This window comes from Syngnathus floridae, chromosome 16 (genome assembly GCF_059516105.1).
Source record: "Syngnathus floridae isolate MCC-2025c chromosome 16, RoL_Sflo_1.0, whole genome shotgun sequence".
Taxonomy (NCBI): domain Eukaryota; kingdom Metazoa; phylum Chordata; class Actinopteri; order Syngnathiformes; family Syngnathidae; genus Syngnathus; species Syngnathus floridae.
This window is the reverse complement of record NC_142428.1, coordinates 7,590,587-7,608,308: the sequence shown is the minus strand read 5'-3', so window position 1 is coordinate 7,608,308 and position 17,722 is coordinate 7,590,587. Positions and strand designations below refer to the sequence as shown.

Genomic DNA, 17,722 nt, shown 5'->3' with positions numbered 1-17,722 from the left:
AAGGGGAAAAGAAAAAAAAATCATCCAGGATGTGGCAAATTAGGAAGCCTTAAGTGAAGTAAAGCAAGTTTTCTTAAATACTTTTTGCAAGCGGTTGACAAAAATACAATGAACTTTTTTTAGTTACACTGTCAAAATAAATCATGTGACGTATTACCATCTAGTGGTCATTTTGTGTCACTGCAGTGTCGTATATGTCATCAAATAAAATTCGGTTCATACGCAGGTCCCTGATTTCAGGTAAGTACTTGTTGTAAACATTCCATTTAAACGTTTTTGAAGTGCAAGGCTACAAAATGCATCAAACATAAGTAATGGGCTATTTTTTGTCGTCTGTCGTTTTAGAATATGCGTACAAGATCAGTAGAAATGTTTTCACAAAACAAAATCCTAAAGTGAGTCAAATGCTTCAAATATATTTGTACCAGGATTTTGTCTACTAACAGGATTATTCCATGCATTGTGTATGTCATGGGGTTTAAGATTGTTGACTTGCAGAGTTGTGTTTGTTTCCATAATGCTATGTGGAATTTGCTGGGTCTGATTAGTTTTGCTGACAACGCTCTCTCTGTGGCACCTCTCTGGCCTCTAACACTTTTTGGACATGTGCAACCACACTTGATATTTCGACCTTCAGTCCATCTAGTCTGCTATTTATCTATACCTGTATCTTGTTGGTCTGGAGACTCATCTGACGTACAGTACGACGAGAGACAATAAATCCATTTATGCCAGGTGCAGAGACATGTTGATATATTTTTAAAAAAGTGAAAACGAAGCTAAAAACTAGGTCAAATGGACTATTAAATAGCAGAACCAATCACTCTTCTTTCTTTTTTGGAATTTCCCTGGTACATTCAACATGTCAACATTTTGAGCGACCCGATACTTAAGTGCCTCTATGGGCCCCATTTTTTCCAGACCTAAAGAAACTATCTGGAAACTGAAATAGAGAAATAGAATTCAGTACTGTTTAATTGTCTGTCTTCACTGGTTTGCAGCAATTGTTATCAAACATGTTTTACAGGCAGGAGTCCTGCACCAAAATTTAGGCTCCCATAATCAATAATGATTGTGTTGTGCTCCTTAATATTTTCGCCCTAGATCACAGGTGTCAAACTCAAGGCCCAGGGGCCAGATACGGCCCGCCACATCATTTTATATGACCCGCGAAAACAAATTGTGCATCAAATTCACGTGTCATTACTAGAATTGCAAATTGTCTTCACTTTTAATATATATTTTTTTATATATATTTGACCAGTTTTAACTTGTCTGATTTGAAAACGAGTTATTTGTCAGTTTGTTTTGTAGCTTTTACTGTATATAATATGAAGTGCTCATACATTTATTTCGGTTGACAGTCATGATGGCCCTCCGAAAGAAGCTATGACTACAATGCGGCCTACGAAAAAAAATGAGTTTGACACCCCTGCCCTAGATTGACACCCATATTGTATGCAGGTATGCATTTAGAAACAAAACCGTGACTTCACCTTGACTTGAAATACTTGAACTATTGAATGTCTAAGTGCAGACAAGAAATAGTTGAATATATTTTAATGAATTGTGATTTTTTTTTAACCCAGTGAAGGAAAAGTGCTTGCATCCACCATTGAGTATATTATAGAGGGGCAAGAACAAGTGATTTAAAGAGACTGAGAGCATATGTGACGAAGTGTGGGAGGGTTGGAGAAAGGGAAGGGGGAGAGGGAGGACAAGCGGGTGGGTGCTGTGAAATCTGTTAACAGGGGAGCTCTGTGTGTTTGCTGGCTGCCTTGGCTGCTTGCCCAACTTGGCTCATTGTGATCAAGGCATGATCGTGGACTCCGGGCAGCCCTCGCCGCCGCCTCGGCTGCCTCGCGTCTGGACCCAGCTTCGCTATCAGCGCTGACATGGAAAGACCTGTGAGTGCCTTATCTCCCTGCCCGCTCTCTGCCTCTGCCTGCTTTTGTCGCAGATTCAGCTGCGGCCGCATGCAAGCTTGTGTTGAGCTTTCTCTGTCCTCATGAAGCTCCTGTAGGTGGATGTATGGAGGACGCTTTGGCAGCTTTCTATCTGCAGGCTCACTCTTATGCCTCGGGCTGCCTGTCCGGGCACAGGCATTAACCACCCGTGTCCCCACCATGCCCGTTTAGGGGTTTACATTTTCGTCACCCTTGCAAAGAAGGAGCTTTATAACCCCAGAAAGGTAGCGTCCAAATTGACATTGTGCAGTTGGTGGTTGCCGCACAACCGTTTGACATTGACTTTGCTGAAATTCGGAGTCGGCCGTGTGTCTGTCCCTTGCGACTATTCTTGGTGGTATGTCCTCATGAGCTGTTGTGTTTGGATACCCTGACAACTAAAAGCGGTGCGATAAAACTTCTCCCCAGCATGCTGGCTTCTAAAGTGAGTCCCAGCTTTTCTCGTGCTCACAATATCTTTCAAATCAGTTTTATAAGACTTACAAAAAAGATTTTTGGTAACCCATAGAGACAAATCTTTGTCAGTCTTTTCTAATTCAGAATAGAGGCCTCGAGGGAAAAACTGAGAATCTTGGACCCTTGCGTGTAATATTACACAGAAAGCAGCTAATTCACTGCTGGCACAACCTTATCATCAGGTTTTGGAAGGTCATTTTAAAAATGTATTCTGATCCAACTCCAGCCTCAAGTTCTGATATAGTTGGGGATGGGCAACACTACATCAGCTGGAGTTGCTGTTCTGTGGTTGCTCATGGAGTCTTTGGCCAAGGAGTCTCTTATTGCGTAAGGATGCATGCCCTGCTTGCCCCATTGAGATGTTTGGGATGTCCTGCTTATGCATTCGCTGCATGTAACTGAGCTGCATAATGGACGTTCCATCTGTGACTTAATGGGCATGCAAGTTGTCCATTCGATGGGCTATCTGTGTAAGGCTGAATTACAGTCTCTATATATATTAAAGCTGATTTACATACTGTATAATTATTATTGCTGATGAAAAAAAATGTTTCTTTCCAGACACGCTGTGACCCAATGCCAAGAAGGGATCATGAGAGGGACTTGGAACTGGACAAAAAGATCGAGGCTCTTCGAAGAAAGAACGAGGCGCTAATGAAAAGATACAAGGTGAAGACAAGTGCCTGCCAGCAAAGAGAGCTGTGTTCAGTAGTTCACTTGTCGTAATGAGGCCTTAAACTGCAAGGCTCTGAAATCTGTTGAAAGTGTTTGTTCTTTTATATGCTTCCTGATTAGTTATCTATTTGGTCGAGTTGCCTTTAGGAGGTGGAAGAGGACAAGAAAAGAGCAGAAGAAGAAGGAATGGCGCTGCAGAGCCGTAAGGGCAAAGCTGATGATCTTACGATCACAGTAAACAAGTCCACTTGTGTGAGTTTTCATTTGAAAACACTTCCGTCGTGAAACTTGAGCAATATTTCACGGCTTGTTGTCCGTTGTGGAACAGGTCAGTCGCGTGGTGGTGACCAAGTCCTTTAACAGTGGCTCAGCTGCTGGGAAAGGACAAGAGGAAGTCGGAGCAGGCCGAGCAGAGGAAGCTACTCTGCAGCCTGCTAGCAATGTCGGCAGAGGGCACAAAAAGCAACTAATCGTCACCATGGCTGGCAAAAAGGTGAGTCGTTATTTTAGAGTGAGTCGAGAGTTTAGGCTTTTAGAAAATTATCATTGCTGAATAATATAGCTCAACATCATTTTTTAATAATACTGCTTTCCTGCTCATAAAAAAATTACGTTATTACATTTTTAGATTCATTAAACCCTATAATTCAAGTCACCTCATTATATACACTTGTAGAACCTAATGAGCTCCTGTATAAGAGCTGATTAAAAATTCCAGTGGAATAGAGGTGCACTGAATCACACTGAGAGCTTTCATGTTTTAAATGATAATATTGGAAACAATTTATTAAACATCTTTCGGTATAATTCACTGTATTATGAACAGCTTGTAGTGACTCAATTATTATATCATTAACTGTTCAGTTTTCAGGTTTGCTATTCACATTATTTCAACATAATCAATATAATGATGTAAACCAAACATGATGAGGATTCTTATTTATGAAGGTTAAAATGTTGCATAGCTGCAGTATTTGAATCTCATTAGCTGGTGTACCTAATAAATTGTCGTGACGGTCGATCTTACCACACTAATGACATTAACGAACCCTTTCTAGGGTAAGAGAGTGGTGTGTGAGAAACCTGAAAAGAGGCCAGAACCCCAATGTCGGTCCGATATCAAGAGCCCAGCTGATGAGGTACAAGCTGGCAGCGTGGAGGCAGCAGCGATAGGAAAACAAGCACGTCACGTGACCATGTTGGACATTACAGCACAGGTTTGTTGCAGACTTGAACTCTTCACTGATGAGACATTTAAAAGTCAGTGCCTCCCACTCTCATGCCCTGTCTGTGTCCCCATCACAAAGCTGTTTTACATAGATGCCAGACTGGCCACGCCCATCCAGCGATGGTGCACAAAGGCTGGCAGACAGGCGGTATATCAAGGCTGTTATTGGCATGGGATTAGGATAGGGAGGCTATTAATACAGCTGCTGTCGTCTGAAATGTTGATCTGTGCTGTCTGAGTTAATTGCAAATGCAAAAACGGTACTAATAAATTTCGATGAAACTTTGTAGAGTAACTCACAAGGAGAACGTTTGACTCCAGAATGCAAATACCCAAGTCTAGCCTGTCTGTTTCCAACATCATTGTTCATAAACCAAACAAAATCATATAAGAAATGTATTTTTAAAAAAATCACAAAAACCCCAAAGTCAAACAATAATTCACAACAACAAAAATCACTCAAAATCACAAGAAAAAATCCTGCAAACAACACATAAAAAAACTCCAGAAAAGAAAACCCCACAAAAAATGCACCCAAAAAATACGCAAAAAGTCCACACAAAAATTACACAAAATCCACAGAAAAAAACTTTACAAAAAAGTCACGTAAAAAATCTCACCAAAAAAATCCAAGTCCAAACTTACTTATCGTAAAGTGTGACCGTAAAATGTAGCATTACTTGGGAAAATGAAGGCATAAAACTAATAAATTGGCACTTCTGTTTTTCACTCACCATGAAACTTTAGTGGCACTCAATCTGGAACAGGCTCTTATATCCATCCAAGTCCTCGAGATCCATCTGCTGCGAGGCCTTGTTACCGATGTGTTGACATGTTCGTTGTCACATCCGATACGAATTGTATTATTGTACAGCACGTTTTTAACATTCATGGGCTGAGACACACATCAAGTGTCCTGCTGGGGTGTGAAATGCCACACTGTCACGAACCCCCCCACGAGTCTCACGAAACCTTGAGACAGCTGTTCCGTCTCACGTGCACTGCCGGCCCATCAATAAGCTAACACTGAGGCAGCTGATCCTCATTGCCATAAGCATAGAAAGTGTCGTCTCAGGAGACGGCACTAAAATAGGGGAAGGCAAGTTGAAGTAACATGTACCGTATTTTTCGCACCATAAGGCGCACTGGATTATAAGGCGCACCCTCATTGAATTTTTTATTTTAGAAAATATTTCATATATAGGGCGCACCGGATTAAAAGGTGCATAAAAAAGAATCTATACTGCAACAAACTGAGGTTGACTAGGGTTGCGGTATGCATCCACTAGCCAATAACCAATGAGCCCTCTGTAAACAATCGCGTTTCTCAAACTATCTCCTATAAAATGATTGGAACTGACTAAAGTTCAATCTAACACATTGGTACTGCTTACTTATGTTTCCCTTCCATATCGATCCGTAAATTTACTCGAAACATTAACGGAGCGGTCTATTTTGAAAGGAAATAGCCTTGTGCGTATAGCAGCTATTATTATAGCATTACAAAAGCTATTCAGTGACGCCCCCTGACCACGGTTGCCGTAATGCTTGGAAGCGATGCAACCTTGTAATTTACTAGTCGTACTAAAACGTACTGAAACATTTTGGCAGAGCTCTGTGTACAATCAGTATGGATCAACAAATTCATCAATTGATCCATATATAAGGCGCTCTGCATTATAAGGCGCACTGTGGTTTTTTGAGTAAATTTTGTAAGAGCGCCTAATAGTGCGGAAAATACGGTACTAAATCACTGTGCTGAACATGCTGTTTTCCTTTCACTCCCTTTATTTATATCCTGCACTGATTCTGTGCTTGAATAATAACCTCCGCTCCAGTGCACCGGTCAACTGTGACTCCCAGTGATCTGTCTTGCTGTTTCATAACCAGTGTAGTGTCATTTGTAAACACAGAAAAATGCTGCAGGTATACAGGAAGGGGGGGGGGGGGGGGGGGGTTGTTTCGAACTGTTTGTGCTTGGAAATAAACAGTGACCGAGAAAGGGGTGTGGCAATCTAGCAGCTAGTCTCAAAGCAGGCGACTGCTGTGTTCACACACTGAGAGTGACAATCGAGGAGTGTGAGGGGGTAAAAAAAATGTCTCTTATTTCTCCTTCCTTAAGTGGTCTGCTTTCCTCCAGCATGATTGTGTTGCATTTCTCATTGCCCCGAAAAGGCCGATTTGATCTAATTAACATTCAACTGCTTTCATGCCATGAAAAGGCTCATTATGCAACCGAAAAGAGAGGCCTGGAAAGGTGCCAGGAAAGGGTCAGAAAGGAAGAAGGAGTGTGAGACTGAGGAGGGATGACAAAGAAGAAAGGAAAGGTAGAAGGGTGTTTTTGTGTTCTTGTCAAAGTGGATTTTTGATGAGGCTAGCAGAGTGAAAAATGTGTCGAGACAGACTATCAGATTATCTACTCACAGGCTTCATTCTAGCTAAAATATTTGCACCAGAGCAGTATTTCAAAAATCTTTATACTCTTTTACTCCTCTTTTCAATTCAGTGACTTGTCCACAAACTGCTCCGATGACATCATTGCAGTGGAAATTTGTAATCACTTCTCCCCTGGTATGGCGCTGTTGATCCACTTGGGTGCAGTGTTGGCCCTTAAATCTTACGCTTCTTGATTTGATTGCAGTCTATGGTTGCATTGACGACAGACAGATAGTGGCATTATCTGACCACAGAAATTGCGTTTGACCTTGGAAGTGCAGCCAACAATCACAAAATGTGTGTGATTTTCAGAAACAGTAATATCGGAGTGCAACTGTATTCCAACTTCCTCATATGAGGACAGGAATGATACATTACAGCAGGGGTGTCAAACTCATTTTTTTCTTCTTTCGTAGGGCTATTATGACTGTCAACCCAAATAAATGTATGAGCACCTCATATTATATACAGTAAAAGCTACAAAACAAACTGATAAATAACTCGTTTTCAAATCAGACGAGTAAAAACTGGTCAAATCTTTCATTATATTATTAAAAGTGAAGACAATTTGCAATTCTAGTAATGACACACGAATTTGATGCACAATTTGTCTTCGCGGGCCACATAAAATGATGTGGCGGGCCGTATCTGGCCCCCATGCCTTGAGTTTGACACCAGTGCATTACAGTGTGCAATCCTTTTTTTGGTGTGCCGGAGGAACTCAGAGCTGCTTTCGCAGATTAGCAACTAACTGAATGTGGAGGAAAGGAGGCTGGGCTAAAAGTTCCCAGTGTGCAAAAGTGATGCTTCTGGTTATGCCCCTGCTGCTTCTCTGCACCTTCCCTCCTTTGCATTCTGCCATTGTTAATAATTTAGAATAAATAAATAAGTTGAGTGATTGAGTATCACCCCCCCAAAAAAAATAACAGCTGTTTTTGTCTGATTGGAGGTCAAGACTAGTCACTGGAAACTAGCCAATCACATCACTCTTCACAAAGGCAGTCCATTGACAAGTAATATATACTGTATTAGAAGGTGGCCTGAGTTGATAGCAGCAGGCTTGTTGAAACATGCAAGGAGCAACTTCCCTTGTGGTGCCCAGTGTCCTTTGGGGTCCTGAGGAGAGGAGATGGAAAGTACATACCATGTTGATGTTCCAGAAAGGCAACATGTTTACCTGGTACAAACATGAGTGGCAAAACATCACGCTCGCTCAGCTGTTTTCTCCTCATTTTGTTTTTATTGTTGCAGTAAGAATTAATGTGCTGAGCAACGCATTGATTTTCTTTCTTTCCCAGAATTATTTTAAAAGTTCTTTAAGGGCAGTTAAATTAGTTTCTGCCTACTTTATCGAAATGAAAACAAGCGCTTTCTCTCAGAGAGAGCTTTTTACATGATTAACCTCACTCATCCTGTTTCACTCCAGGGCTTTTATAACAAGGCCTCGGTCCTCTTTGATGTGTTAAAAAGCCTCCATCACATCTCCTTTTAATATCACACGCAATCCTTTCTGCTCCCATCACTGTAATCAATAAACAGGTTAAGAGCAGAATGGAAGGAGGGGAAATAATTGCATTTACTGTACACTGTGTTTTTCCTGCAGGTCTATTATCTTGTTGTAGTCCACTGTGTGATTTTGCAGTTTGTGATAGGCAAACACGGCTTTTTTTTGTAATCTGTACAACCTCAAAGACAATACATTGGCATCCATGAATTGAAGCAGCACTGATGTTTAGATATAATGCACATATTAATATTAAAATCTCATTTTGTACTCAACCATACAATGCCATTGCTGTCATGTCGGCGATTAATGATCAGCTGAGCGACGAGATGCACTTCTTGTTTTTGGCGCCCCGTGTTTAATGAGATTGTTTTTTGCGCTTCACTGCACTGTTTAGTGCGAATCAGCGTGAGTAAGGCTTCAAATCTATTCTAATAAAACCGAAATAGCCTGAGTGTTTAGTTGCTCTTTAGTTGATGCTCCATTGCTGATGAGTCAGCACTGCTGTGAGTTTAATGTATGCGAAAGTATAAATGAACTTTTTAGGTCAAACACAATATGTTTTCTTTCTGACCTCTAATTTGTTCAAATTTAAAATCTATTCTGCCATAGGAAGTAATTGAAAGTGAATCGATCAGGATCCAAGAGTCACCATCATAAATACTTTAATAGATGGTCAGTTAATGTTTGTCAAGTAACAATTTCATATTCTTACAAGCGTATACAGAAATTAACACTGCATTGTGCACCCATGTCAACTTTACAAATGGAAATGTGTTCTTTGATTAAACTCAAAATATGCATAAATTTAAAAAAACAAAATGAAATAAAAAAATTAACAAATAAATAAATAAATATTGCTCATTGTTAAATATCCTGTCTTTGTAGTGCTTTCAAATGAATATATGTTGAAAAAGATTTTGCAGATCACTGTTTCAGTTCAGTTTTTATTTAAGTTTTACAAAACTCAGCGATGTCATTGGAATTGTGATTTGTAGAGTCTAACGAGATAAGCCAGCAGATCAAACGCTTGACGGGACATTGGAAGCAATTTTCCCCAGAATATTTCCGTCAAATCCACTGGGGCCTTTTTTTTTTTTTTACTTGCAAAAACACTGATTTGTTTTTTGTTTGTTTCAAGGAGCTGGAAACTACAGATCTGAACATCCCCACGTCGAAGGAGGAGCAGGAGGAGTACCTGCAGTGGAAAAAGGAGCGCGAGAAGATTGACAAGGAGAGAGTGGCCCGTCACAAAAACGCCAAGGGACAGTGGAGACGGGCGTGGGACATTGATAAAACGGAGAACATGTAAGATTTCTTCTTCTTTTGCCGATGTTGTTGTACATGATAGTGGTTTGATCACTAATTACAATCGGCCATGATTTTTTTATCACAGTGAAATAATGCTATTGTTTAATGACTTGTCACTGGAATACGCTGAGACTCAAGCTTAACTATTTCCAAAATGATTTACCACATTGAAGATATATTTTTAATGCGAAAATATATTTATTATTGTTATGTATTAATGTGCCATTTTACAATATTAACAGATTTTTTAGAATTGTTTTAGTGGTTCAGTGTTTTGCTTAATTAATCTGACTTCTGATGTATGAATGGGTTTGAAATTGGATATTGAAATTGGATGATTGTTGTGATTTGAAAATTTGCCAATTAGCATCAAGTGGAACACATGTTTTTAAATTCAAGTGATCACGTATCATGCATTTATTAGTGCAGATGGTGCAACAATTGATTTCCAAACAAGACGCTCGGTACTCGTAGGCGGGTAAATGAATGTGCTGTTTAGGGAATCATCAAAACGTAAAGAGACAAGGGAGGAGCGGCTATTTTAAGCCAGGGGATGAGCGATGGAATGCCTTCCCTTATTTGGTGAGGCTTAAACAAGGACCACCAGGAAAGAGCAGAGAGTATTTGTGTGTGATTCACCAATTGTTGAAATGTTATTGGTGAGCCAACAAAGCATAACTTAGTGTACTTTCATTTCATAAATTCTTGTTGCATAATAAATCCACAACAAATATCAGATAACTCGAATAGCTTGATTGCTCAATGAGTTAGGAATTATGAATTGTTTAAATGGAGAGAGACAATGCTTACATATAGTACTGAGTTAAACAAATCTTTTAAATTGATAAACCAAACAGAATTTTTGCTTGTAGGTTTTCTGACAAGTCGCAACCTGACCGAGATTGGGTGCCCCCAACCAGAGGTGAAATTTTCTCAACCTGATCATGTTCTGTTAATTTTGCTTTGCTTTCATCTTTCTTATTTTTTTTCTTATTTTAATTTATTTATTTATTTTTATATGTTACCAGGAGGACGAAGCTCTAGAAGAGGGCAGCATAGGTCCGGCGCTGACACGCGAGGTAACTGTGAAAATTAAGCTATTTTACTTATCTTGAACAATTCTAAGTATGATCATACTTGTACTTGTTGAAAAGCAAAGCAAAAAATGTTTGATTATACAAATTATTGACTCAAAGTACAAATAATAATACTCTCGCTCTCACAGGAATAATTGCTAATTAAATAATGAGCTGGATGGATATCTGCTTGACAGAAGAAAGGCGCACATGGGGGGGAAATTATGGCACCAATTTAAAATCTGTTCATTCATAAGAGCCCTATAAAATATTTAATATATTAAAATATCGAATAGTAGGCCTCGGGAGGTTCTAGAGATTTTATAAAGTAGTACCCAGCAGGAGGTGGTGATGCAGTTATGAATAAATCCAAGCAAGAAGGAGCACTGCATTTTATAATTTAACTTCTTGTCGGTAAAGAATCAAACACTTCAAATTGTGTGGCATCAAAATCTTAGGCTCCCTTTTATTGGTTAAATGGTTATTTGTCTACACTGTCGATTTTTAACTCCAGCTTACCTGCAACGCTAATTCAAAAAAGAAACAATCAAAATGAATATGAATCTTGAAGGCCAGAAATTGACTCCTACTTTTAACCACTTTTAATTTGTCATAGGTCATGAGAAGCGAGGCAAAGACAAGTCATTGAAAAACGTACAAGTAATGAGCAGCAATGCAAAAGGAAAAGATCGCCTGACTGGAAGGGCCAGGAGGTCAGTAGAACATCTCTGACATCTTGTTTTATAGCCGGCTTGCACGCAAACAACACCCGGATGAAGTCAATTCAGCCGTTGGGATGGGGAAATGTCTCACACCACAAGGGAAGACTTGTTTTTCCACATTGTGTGCTAAAACATAAATTCCCAAGGATGTGGTGATAGTTGAACTGCAAGTAGTGGCATTATATTGCTTTGTAAAACATTCTTGTGTGTTGGTTGGATTCCATGAGGCCTCATAATGAACTTCCAGTGATCAATATGAGAGTGTGAGAGTCATAACAGGGAATCTCCACTCACTCCTGGGACCATGTAACACTTAATAGTCACATTAGTCACGTCAGGAAAGAAAATGGCTATTTGGGCCCAATTTGAAATTCTAAACATTCATAGCGAGTTATTTTGTCGGTGGTAGTAAATGTACACTTTGGTACAAGTTGTTGTAGCAAAGTGTACCGTATTTTCCGGACTATAAGACGCACTTAAAAACCTACCATTTTCTCAAAAGCCGACAGTGCGCCTTATAGTCCGGTGCGCCTTATATATGGACCAAATTCCTAAATTTAAACTGGCCCGAAGCATTGTGTCATGAAATCCATCATAAGTGGCCCGCTGAAGACTATGAATCATGAATCAAAAAGACTATGGATCATTATTTTGTGACTATAAAGTAATTTGTTGCGTCTGAAGTTGAAATAAAAAGATAAAATGGAGAATGATTTGATTTGGATTAAAAATCTGACATGATACATTAATGGTGCGCCTTATAGTCCGGTGCGCCTTATAGTCTGGAAAATATGGTACATTTCTTCATTCAAAGAAGCAAATGACAGTCCAATGCATAATCGGGTGAGTCCTAAATGGTTTCTGATGTATTGCTGGACTGTTGCCAGTAGAACTATCAAATGCAATAAAAACATGAATGCTTCTCATTAAAATTTGAAGTAGAACTAAATGGTGGCTCATTTTTAGATGGCAAGATCAAGAAGAAGGAGATAACCTCCAGGTAAGGTCAACAATTTTGCTCATTTAAACTCAGGGAAATATCACTAAAGAAGACTTGATGTCTCTTTTATAGCCTTCGGATATACTATTGGAGGAATTCCTGGAGGAACTTGATGATCTTACAGATGCTGAGGCACTAGAGCAGAGAAATCAGGACTCAAAAACAAAGCAGTCACTCATTTCAGATATTTTGAATACATCTGAGGAAGTGAGCGTATCCAAAGGATTTTTGTCAACCTCGAGACCAGACACCTCCGTGCAGGAGAAAGTAGGCGCCTCATCCCCGCGGGCTTCGGAGAAGAAAGTGCGATTCTCACAGAAGCTGATCCAGGGGGCTCACACAAAGCAAATCACAAGCTCCCAGGATTCCTCCAACTCTGAATCGAGTCCAACATGCTTCTTAAAAGCTTCCTCGCCGAAGAAAATCTGGCATAAAATACCCCAGCAGCAACTGGAAGGTGTCAAGGATGAAGAGAGTGAAAGTGAATGTACTAAAAATGACATCAGTGGCCCCATGGAGTCCTGCTGCCCTCCTGCTGACAAGGCTGGTGCTTCTCTACTGGAAAGCGCTGTCCATCCTGTGGAGCCCACCAAGTGTAACACAAACACAGGTGGGCTACTCTGCACTCACTAGACTACCTATTATGCAAGTTGAACTAATGAAGTTGCCACTAAGTTAGTACCTGAAATTGCAATTTATTTTTATTTCACAGAGGAAGCTATTGACTCCCGTGTATGCGTCTTGAACCTGGAATCGGCGGAGTCGCACCCGGAACACTTTAGCTGCAGCGACAAGGTCAGTGTGAAGCAGAAGCAACGGGCCGGGGGGAATCGATAGGTGTGTAAATTGACTGATGGAATGGATGATGATGTTAAATAGATGAAGTGAGAGAAACGGTCAGAGTGTGTGATATCCAATTTCAGTTGAAGTATATTCACCACCCTCGGGGAGCGTAGCAGAAATAGTCTCACGAAAGACCCTTCATCACAACCCCAACTGAAATAAAGCTCCGTCTTAAAGTGTGATTGCCACCGAGGTGATGAATGGAAAGGTAGTCACAGTTTCTGCTCTTTGTTTGCAGGCAAGAGAGCATGGGAAGATTGTTTAACCTTTTTGGGGGATGCAAATACCGAAAGACTCAAATATGGATGCTGCGAGCCTTGCGGTGTGTCAGCATTCAACATGTCGGAGTCTTGCTGCATCCGAGCACTTTATGAACGCATGCGTGGTGACACATCATGTGTTAGTGTGCATTTGAGTGCAATACCATTGAATGTTTACATATGTTGTAGTATGCAGGTTGGCATTGAAATGAAACATTAGTCTGTTTGTGTAGTGCCTGATTCGACCCTTGGGCTGCTTTCAGTAATGGGAAAAAGTCTGTATGGTTAAAAAAAAAAAAAAAAGAATCAGCATTTTTCCACCCAAATAGTGTGAGGCGCTAATACGTTAGCCGCTACTTCCAGCATCAGTTGGTGGCCTTATAGAACTCAGCTGTTCATAGACATTCATTATAAAAAAAAAAAGTACAGATTTTACTTTTTTTAGGCAATAGAGTTGATTTATAAACTAAACTACTGATATAAACCTGCTTTTGGTTTGGGCAATATAAACAGAGGACATTTTGTAAGTACTACTTGGATGCACGGCTTGTCTCATAATGTACATTTGCATATATTACACGTTATTATGTGTTTACTTGGCTTAAACATGTAATTTGTTCCTACATTTCAAATTGGAAACATAATTAGTTCAAAATATATGGTCACATTCAGTATTTTGATGCACTTGATAAAAAATTCAACTTTGCACATTTGTAGGTTTGACAGCAGGGATGTACGAAATATTTTGGTCATGCCTTCAAAACTAAGATTTTTGCACTTAAGGTTTATTTTTACGCAATTTAAATAGACAATTGGGCAACTGTTTATTTGTCCACTGAGGCCTTAAGGCACATCTGGGAGGAAACCACTTGAGATGCTGAAAATAAATCAAACATGGCCTTGAGGGTTTGACAGGAGTTAAAACACAGTGATTGAACCGCAGCTGCTCTTTCATACTGTTTTCTTCATCCTTTGTGGAAACAGAAAAAAAACGAGTGACAGAAAAAAATGACAAGCATCTTGAGAATGTTGTTGTGCCTTGTACAGTAGTTTGGCTTCATCAGATATAATTGATCGGGTGTATTCATCGACAAACGCTTTGACTTGTATATCATGAATTGTATTTGTGTGTGTGTTTCCATTCAACAGATATTGTGATATCTTTTGTCCAAATATGATCTTGGTAGAAGTAAAAATGTTATGTAACCATTTTTACTGACACGCTGCAGGGTTTTTACAGCTTCAACTGTGGTAACATTAAAAAATAATAATCACCAGGGTTTTTTTTGGGTTTAGGGAAAAAAAAAATCTTACATCTTGTCCTAATTTGATAAAGAGTGTAGTTGAAGTTATTTTCAACCCCCTTTGGGAGGTTTAGAATATTTATTTTTAGAAGTTTGTCCCGCGCCATTTTATATTTAGATGTACTCGTAATGCCTCAAATAACACATTAAAAAGATGGCAGCCGTGTCCTTCATGTTTGCTTATTTTATTTGAATGGTTGTGCACATTTATGACATAAATAAAAAGAACTGATTGCAAGGAGACATGAGAAAAGACGATAAAGCATTTCTGTACTGCAGGCTCTTATGTCTTTTGTAACATTCAAGATTCAATTTTCATTGCAGCTCCATCAGGTTGGTCACTGCCCCAGCTCATGGCAAAAGAGTCAAACTAATTTATAGTTTCTGTACCTTCAGCCAGATGCACACCAAAAAAAAAAAAAAAAGCCACCATACAATAGAGTAACAGAAAATGTAATGTGCATGCATGGACTCGTCACGCCTATTGACCCAACGAATTCACTTTCATGTTAGATTTGATTAATTTCTGATGAGCTCTCTGTAGAGGTGCTGAATTGGAAAATGCTCCCTCTTTGACTTACAGGTGGGACCTCCCTCATGTGCTACTATTTTAATTATCTCCTCCTGTGGCGGTCACCATAGCAGCCTTGTGTCTCCGGGGACACGACAAGTTGGCTTGCTGCAAAGCATTCAGACTTTACTTTCTATCAATGACAACAAATTTGCATGCATGTTGTACTCTGAGAGCAATTTGGCTGCAAAAGTAGCCAGAATTCTGGTATTCCAGAATATGACGCAATGCACTGCAGTGGGGGTGTTAACATAATGGCAATAGGTCCTGTAGGCTGTTTGAGGACTCAAGTACAGTGTAGGATTTTATTAGCTGCAAACCAAAACACAGAGAAGTCTGCTTGAGGAAATTATTGTTTCAAGGTCAACAAAAAAAATGAACATCTTATTTGCATTGATATGTATAATATTGAATAATAATAATTCTTTAAAGGCGAGATGAGGGAGAGCTGCAAACCATGCTGACTAATTTGATTCAAAATTCCACTGTGGCGTGTTGCCTCAAATCTCAGAGCCATGTTTTACATGCGGTGAGGTAACAGTCGGAGGCTCTTGAGGTGTTTCATTATACGCCACCAAAGTCACTTAAGAGGATTTGAATTCTGTGTTGACCCTGCCAGAATCTCAAGGCAGACCGGCGTTCCCCACGGAGTCTGTGCGTCATCTCTGGATGTAACAACGAGACAGTTGGTGTCATCTAGTGAAAGCCGAACCCAAGCAATATGATTTGAAGTGATGCAATAAAAAGTGTTTGTTTTGTTGACATACTGAATTGCACATGTTGGTCTCATTTGATAGGAATATATTGTCGATAATGTCATATTTATTTATTTTGTATAAAAATATAGATGCATAGATTTAATCTCAGTTACTCGCCCATTTGTTTACACAGCTGATGTGAAAATAAAGTCAGACTCCAAGACAAATGTTTGTTTTGTGTTCAGTGCTTTAAAACAAGAACGAAGTTATTTGTGTGATGTATGAAATCCTCGTAAAAACATCACTATCATTTGCTCAGAAAATGTCTTTTTGTTGCTGCTTTTCAGTTTCATCCACATCCGTTTCTTTGGATGCTATTCAGCGTTTTTATTATGTAACTATTCTGCTGCCTTTTAAATGACACTTTTATTACTCCTTTTGCAGATAGTAAAATTGCATTTAAACCTTCAGGTGCTACTAAGATTTCATGCTTAAATAATATGTCTCGATAAGGTCCTTTTTTTTGTATAGTCATAGGCACCAAAATAGTTTTTTTTTTTTAAATATATTACGTAACTATTTATTTATTCATGCTTTTTAAATTGTATAACAGGTATTGTGAGTGTCTCATGTGCACAACCAGATTTAGACCAATAGGCAGAAACACAGTTTGCACTACACACGCAATGACCAACAGAATCAATTTAAGTATATATATTTTTTTACATACTTAACATACCTCTAATGCAACCCGAAAGTAATTTGATATCCGATTTTGTTTTCTTGCTGAGAGGAGTCAGAAGGTCACAAGCCTCTTACAAGTTATAGCTTTCAGTAATAAGTGTCAGCACTGATGAAATCCTTCAATCAATAGGTTAGTCATTGCTCCTCTCATATATCATGTTCGGGGGGGGGGCTGGAAACACATCTGTCAAGTTTGCGTGTAAATACAGAAGCCACAGTATTTGTTGACAGGGCTGGGGTTTTTTCCAGCACAAATAATATATTATGAATTTTGTGCTTTTCCTCTTTGGACTAGACTTCCTGTTTAGCAAAATAAACATACTCTAAAATTTGCTTATGGTGCTCGTCGGCAAAGAAAACAATCTTTGAGCACCAACGCAAAGTGAATATATTATTTCCATGGCTGATGTAAGTCACGGGTCTTTGTCACCATTTTTGTCCGTTTTACGGCAACAACAGCATAGCAAACAAATGTCTCTTGTTAATGGTTCTTTTCAGAGAGATGGATCAAAAATAGCACCAGGCAGCATTGTGTAATGTGTTCCTCTCTCTTTTGTACAGCGAGCGCTCAGATCGATCCACCTCCCTCACACGTTACTGACAAATAGGATAGAGCAGTTGCTCTTATTTCCACTTCATAGTTGGACATCTGTGACTATGTGAAATGGTTCCAGTGAGAGCTGTTGCAGCACATCTGTGAAAAGCGAGGAGCCCTTTGACAGTTCATTCACAGGAGACGCCTCTTGAAAATCATTCGATCTGAAGCCCTCTCTAGCTAAAATAATAACTCTGCAAGCTTTTGGGTCCTCTTTACGTCTGTTGGTTGAGAGATGCTTTCATGACCTCATGTAGTATAACTACAGCTTTGTAACTTTTGACAATAATCATCTGGACGTTATATACATTATTTAAAATGAATTTAGCCTC

General features: G+C 39.4%; 1 protein-coding gene across 6 annotated transcripts; it reads left to right on the top strand.

The window, feature by feature from the left end:
• The first annotated feature begins 199 nt into the window (after positions 1–199).
• ccdc9b (coiled-coil domain containing 9B) lies at positions 200–17,473 on the top strand. 6 transcript variants are annotated; one of them, XM_088356302.1, is made up of 14 exons: positions 1,446–1,464; positions 1,815–1,907; positions 2,985–3,092; positions 3,246–3,350; positions 3,427–3,591; positions 4,157–4,315; positions 9,408–9,574; positions 10,450–10,499; positions 10,606–10,656; positions 11,270–11,366; positions 12,342–12,375; positions 12,448–12,985; positions 13,088–13,170; positions 15,973–16,255. In XM_088356302.1, exons 2-14 carry the CDS (start codon positions 1,896–1,898, stop codon positions 16,051–16,053), a joined length of 1,650 nt encoding a protein of 549 aa, XP_088212428.1. In that variant the 5' UTR covers positions 1,446–1,464; positions 1,815–1,895; the 3' UTR covers positions 16,054–16,255. The 6 variants fall into 6 exon arrangements, with proteins under 6 accessions (XP_088212430.1, XP_088212428.1, XP_088212429.1 ...); XM_088356303.1 differs by lacking the exon at positions 1,446–1,464 and adding an exon at positions 2,650–2,750 and having other exon boundaries at positions 1,724–1,907; XM_088356304.1 differs by lacking the exons at positions 1,446–1,464; positions 1,815–1,907 and adding an exon at positions 200–240.
• Positions 17,474–17,722: the final 249 nt, after the last annotated feature.

What these genes read in the sequence shown, in the direction of transcription:
- ccdc9b (XM_088356308.1), top strand. An exon ending in ATTGATAAAACGGAGAACAT is followed by an intron (nt 9,575 to 10,449) that starts GTAAGATTTCTT and finishes TTTTGCTTGTAG; the next exon opens with GTTTTCTGACAAGTCGCAAC. An exon ending in CAAGTGTAACACAAACACAG is followed by an intron (nt 12,986 to 13,087) that starts GTGGGCTACTCT and finishes TTTATTTCACAG; the next exon opens with AGGAAGCTATTGACTCCCGT.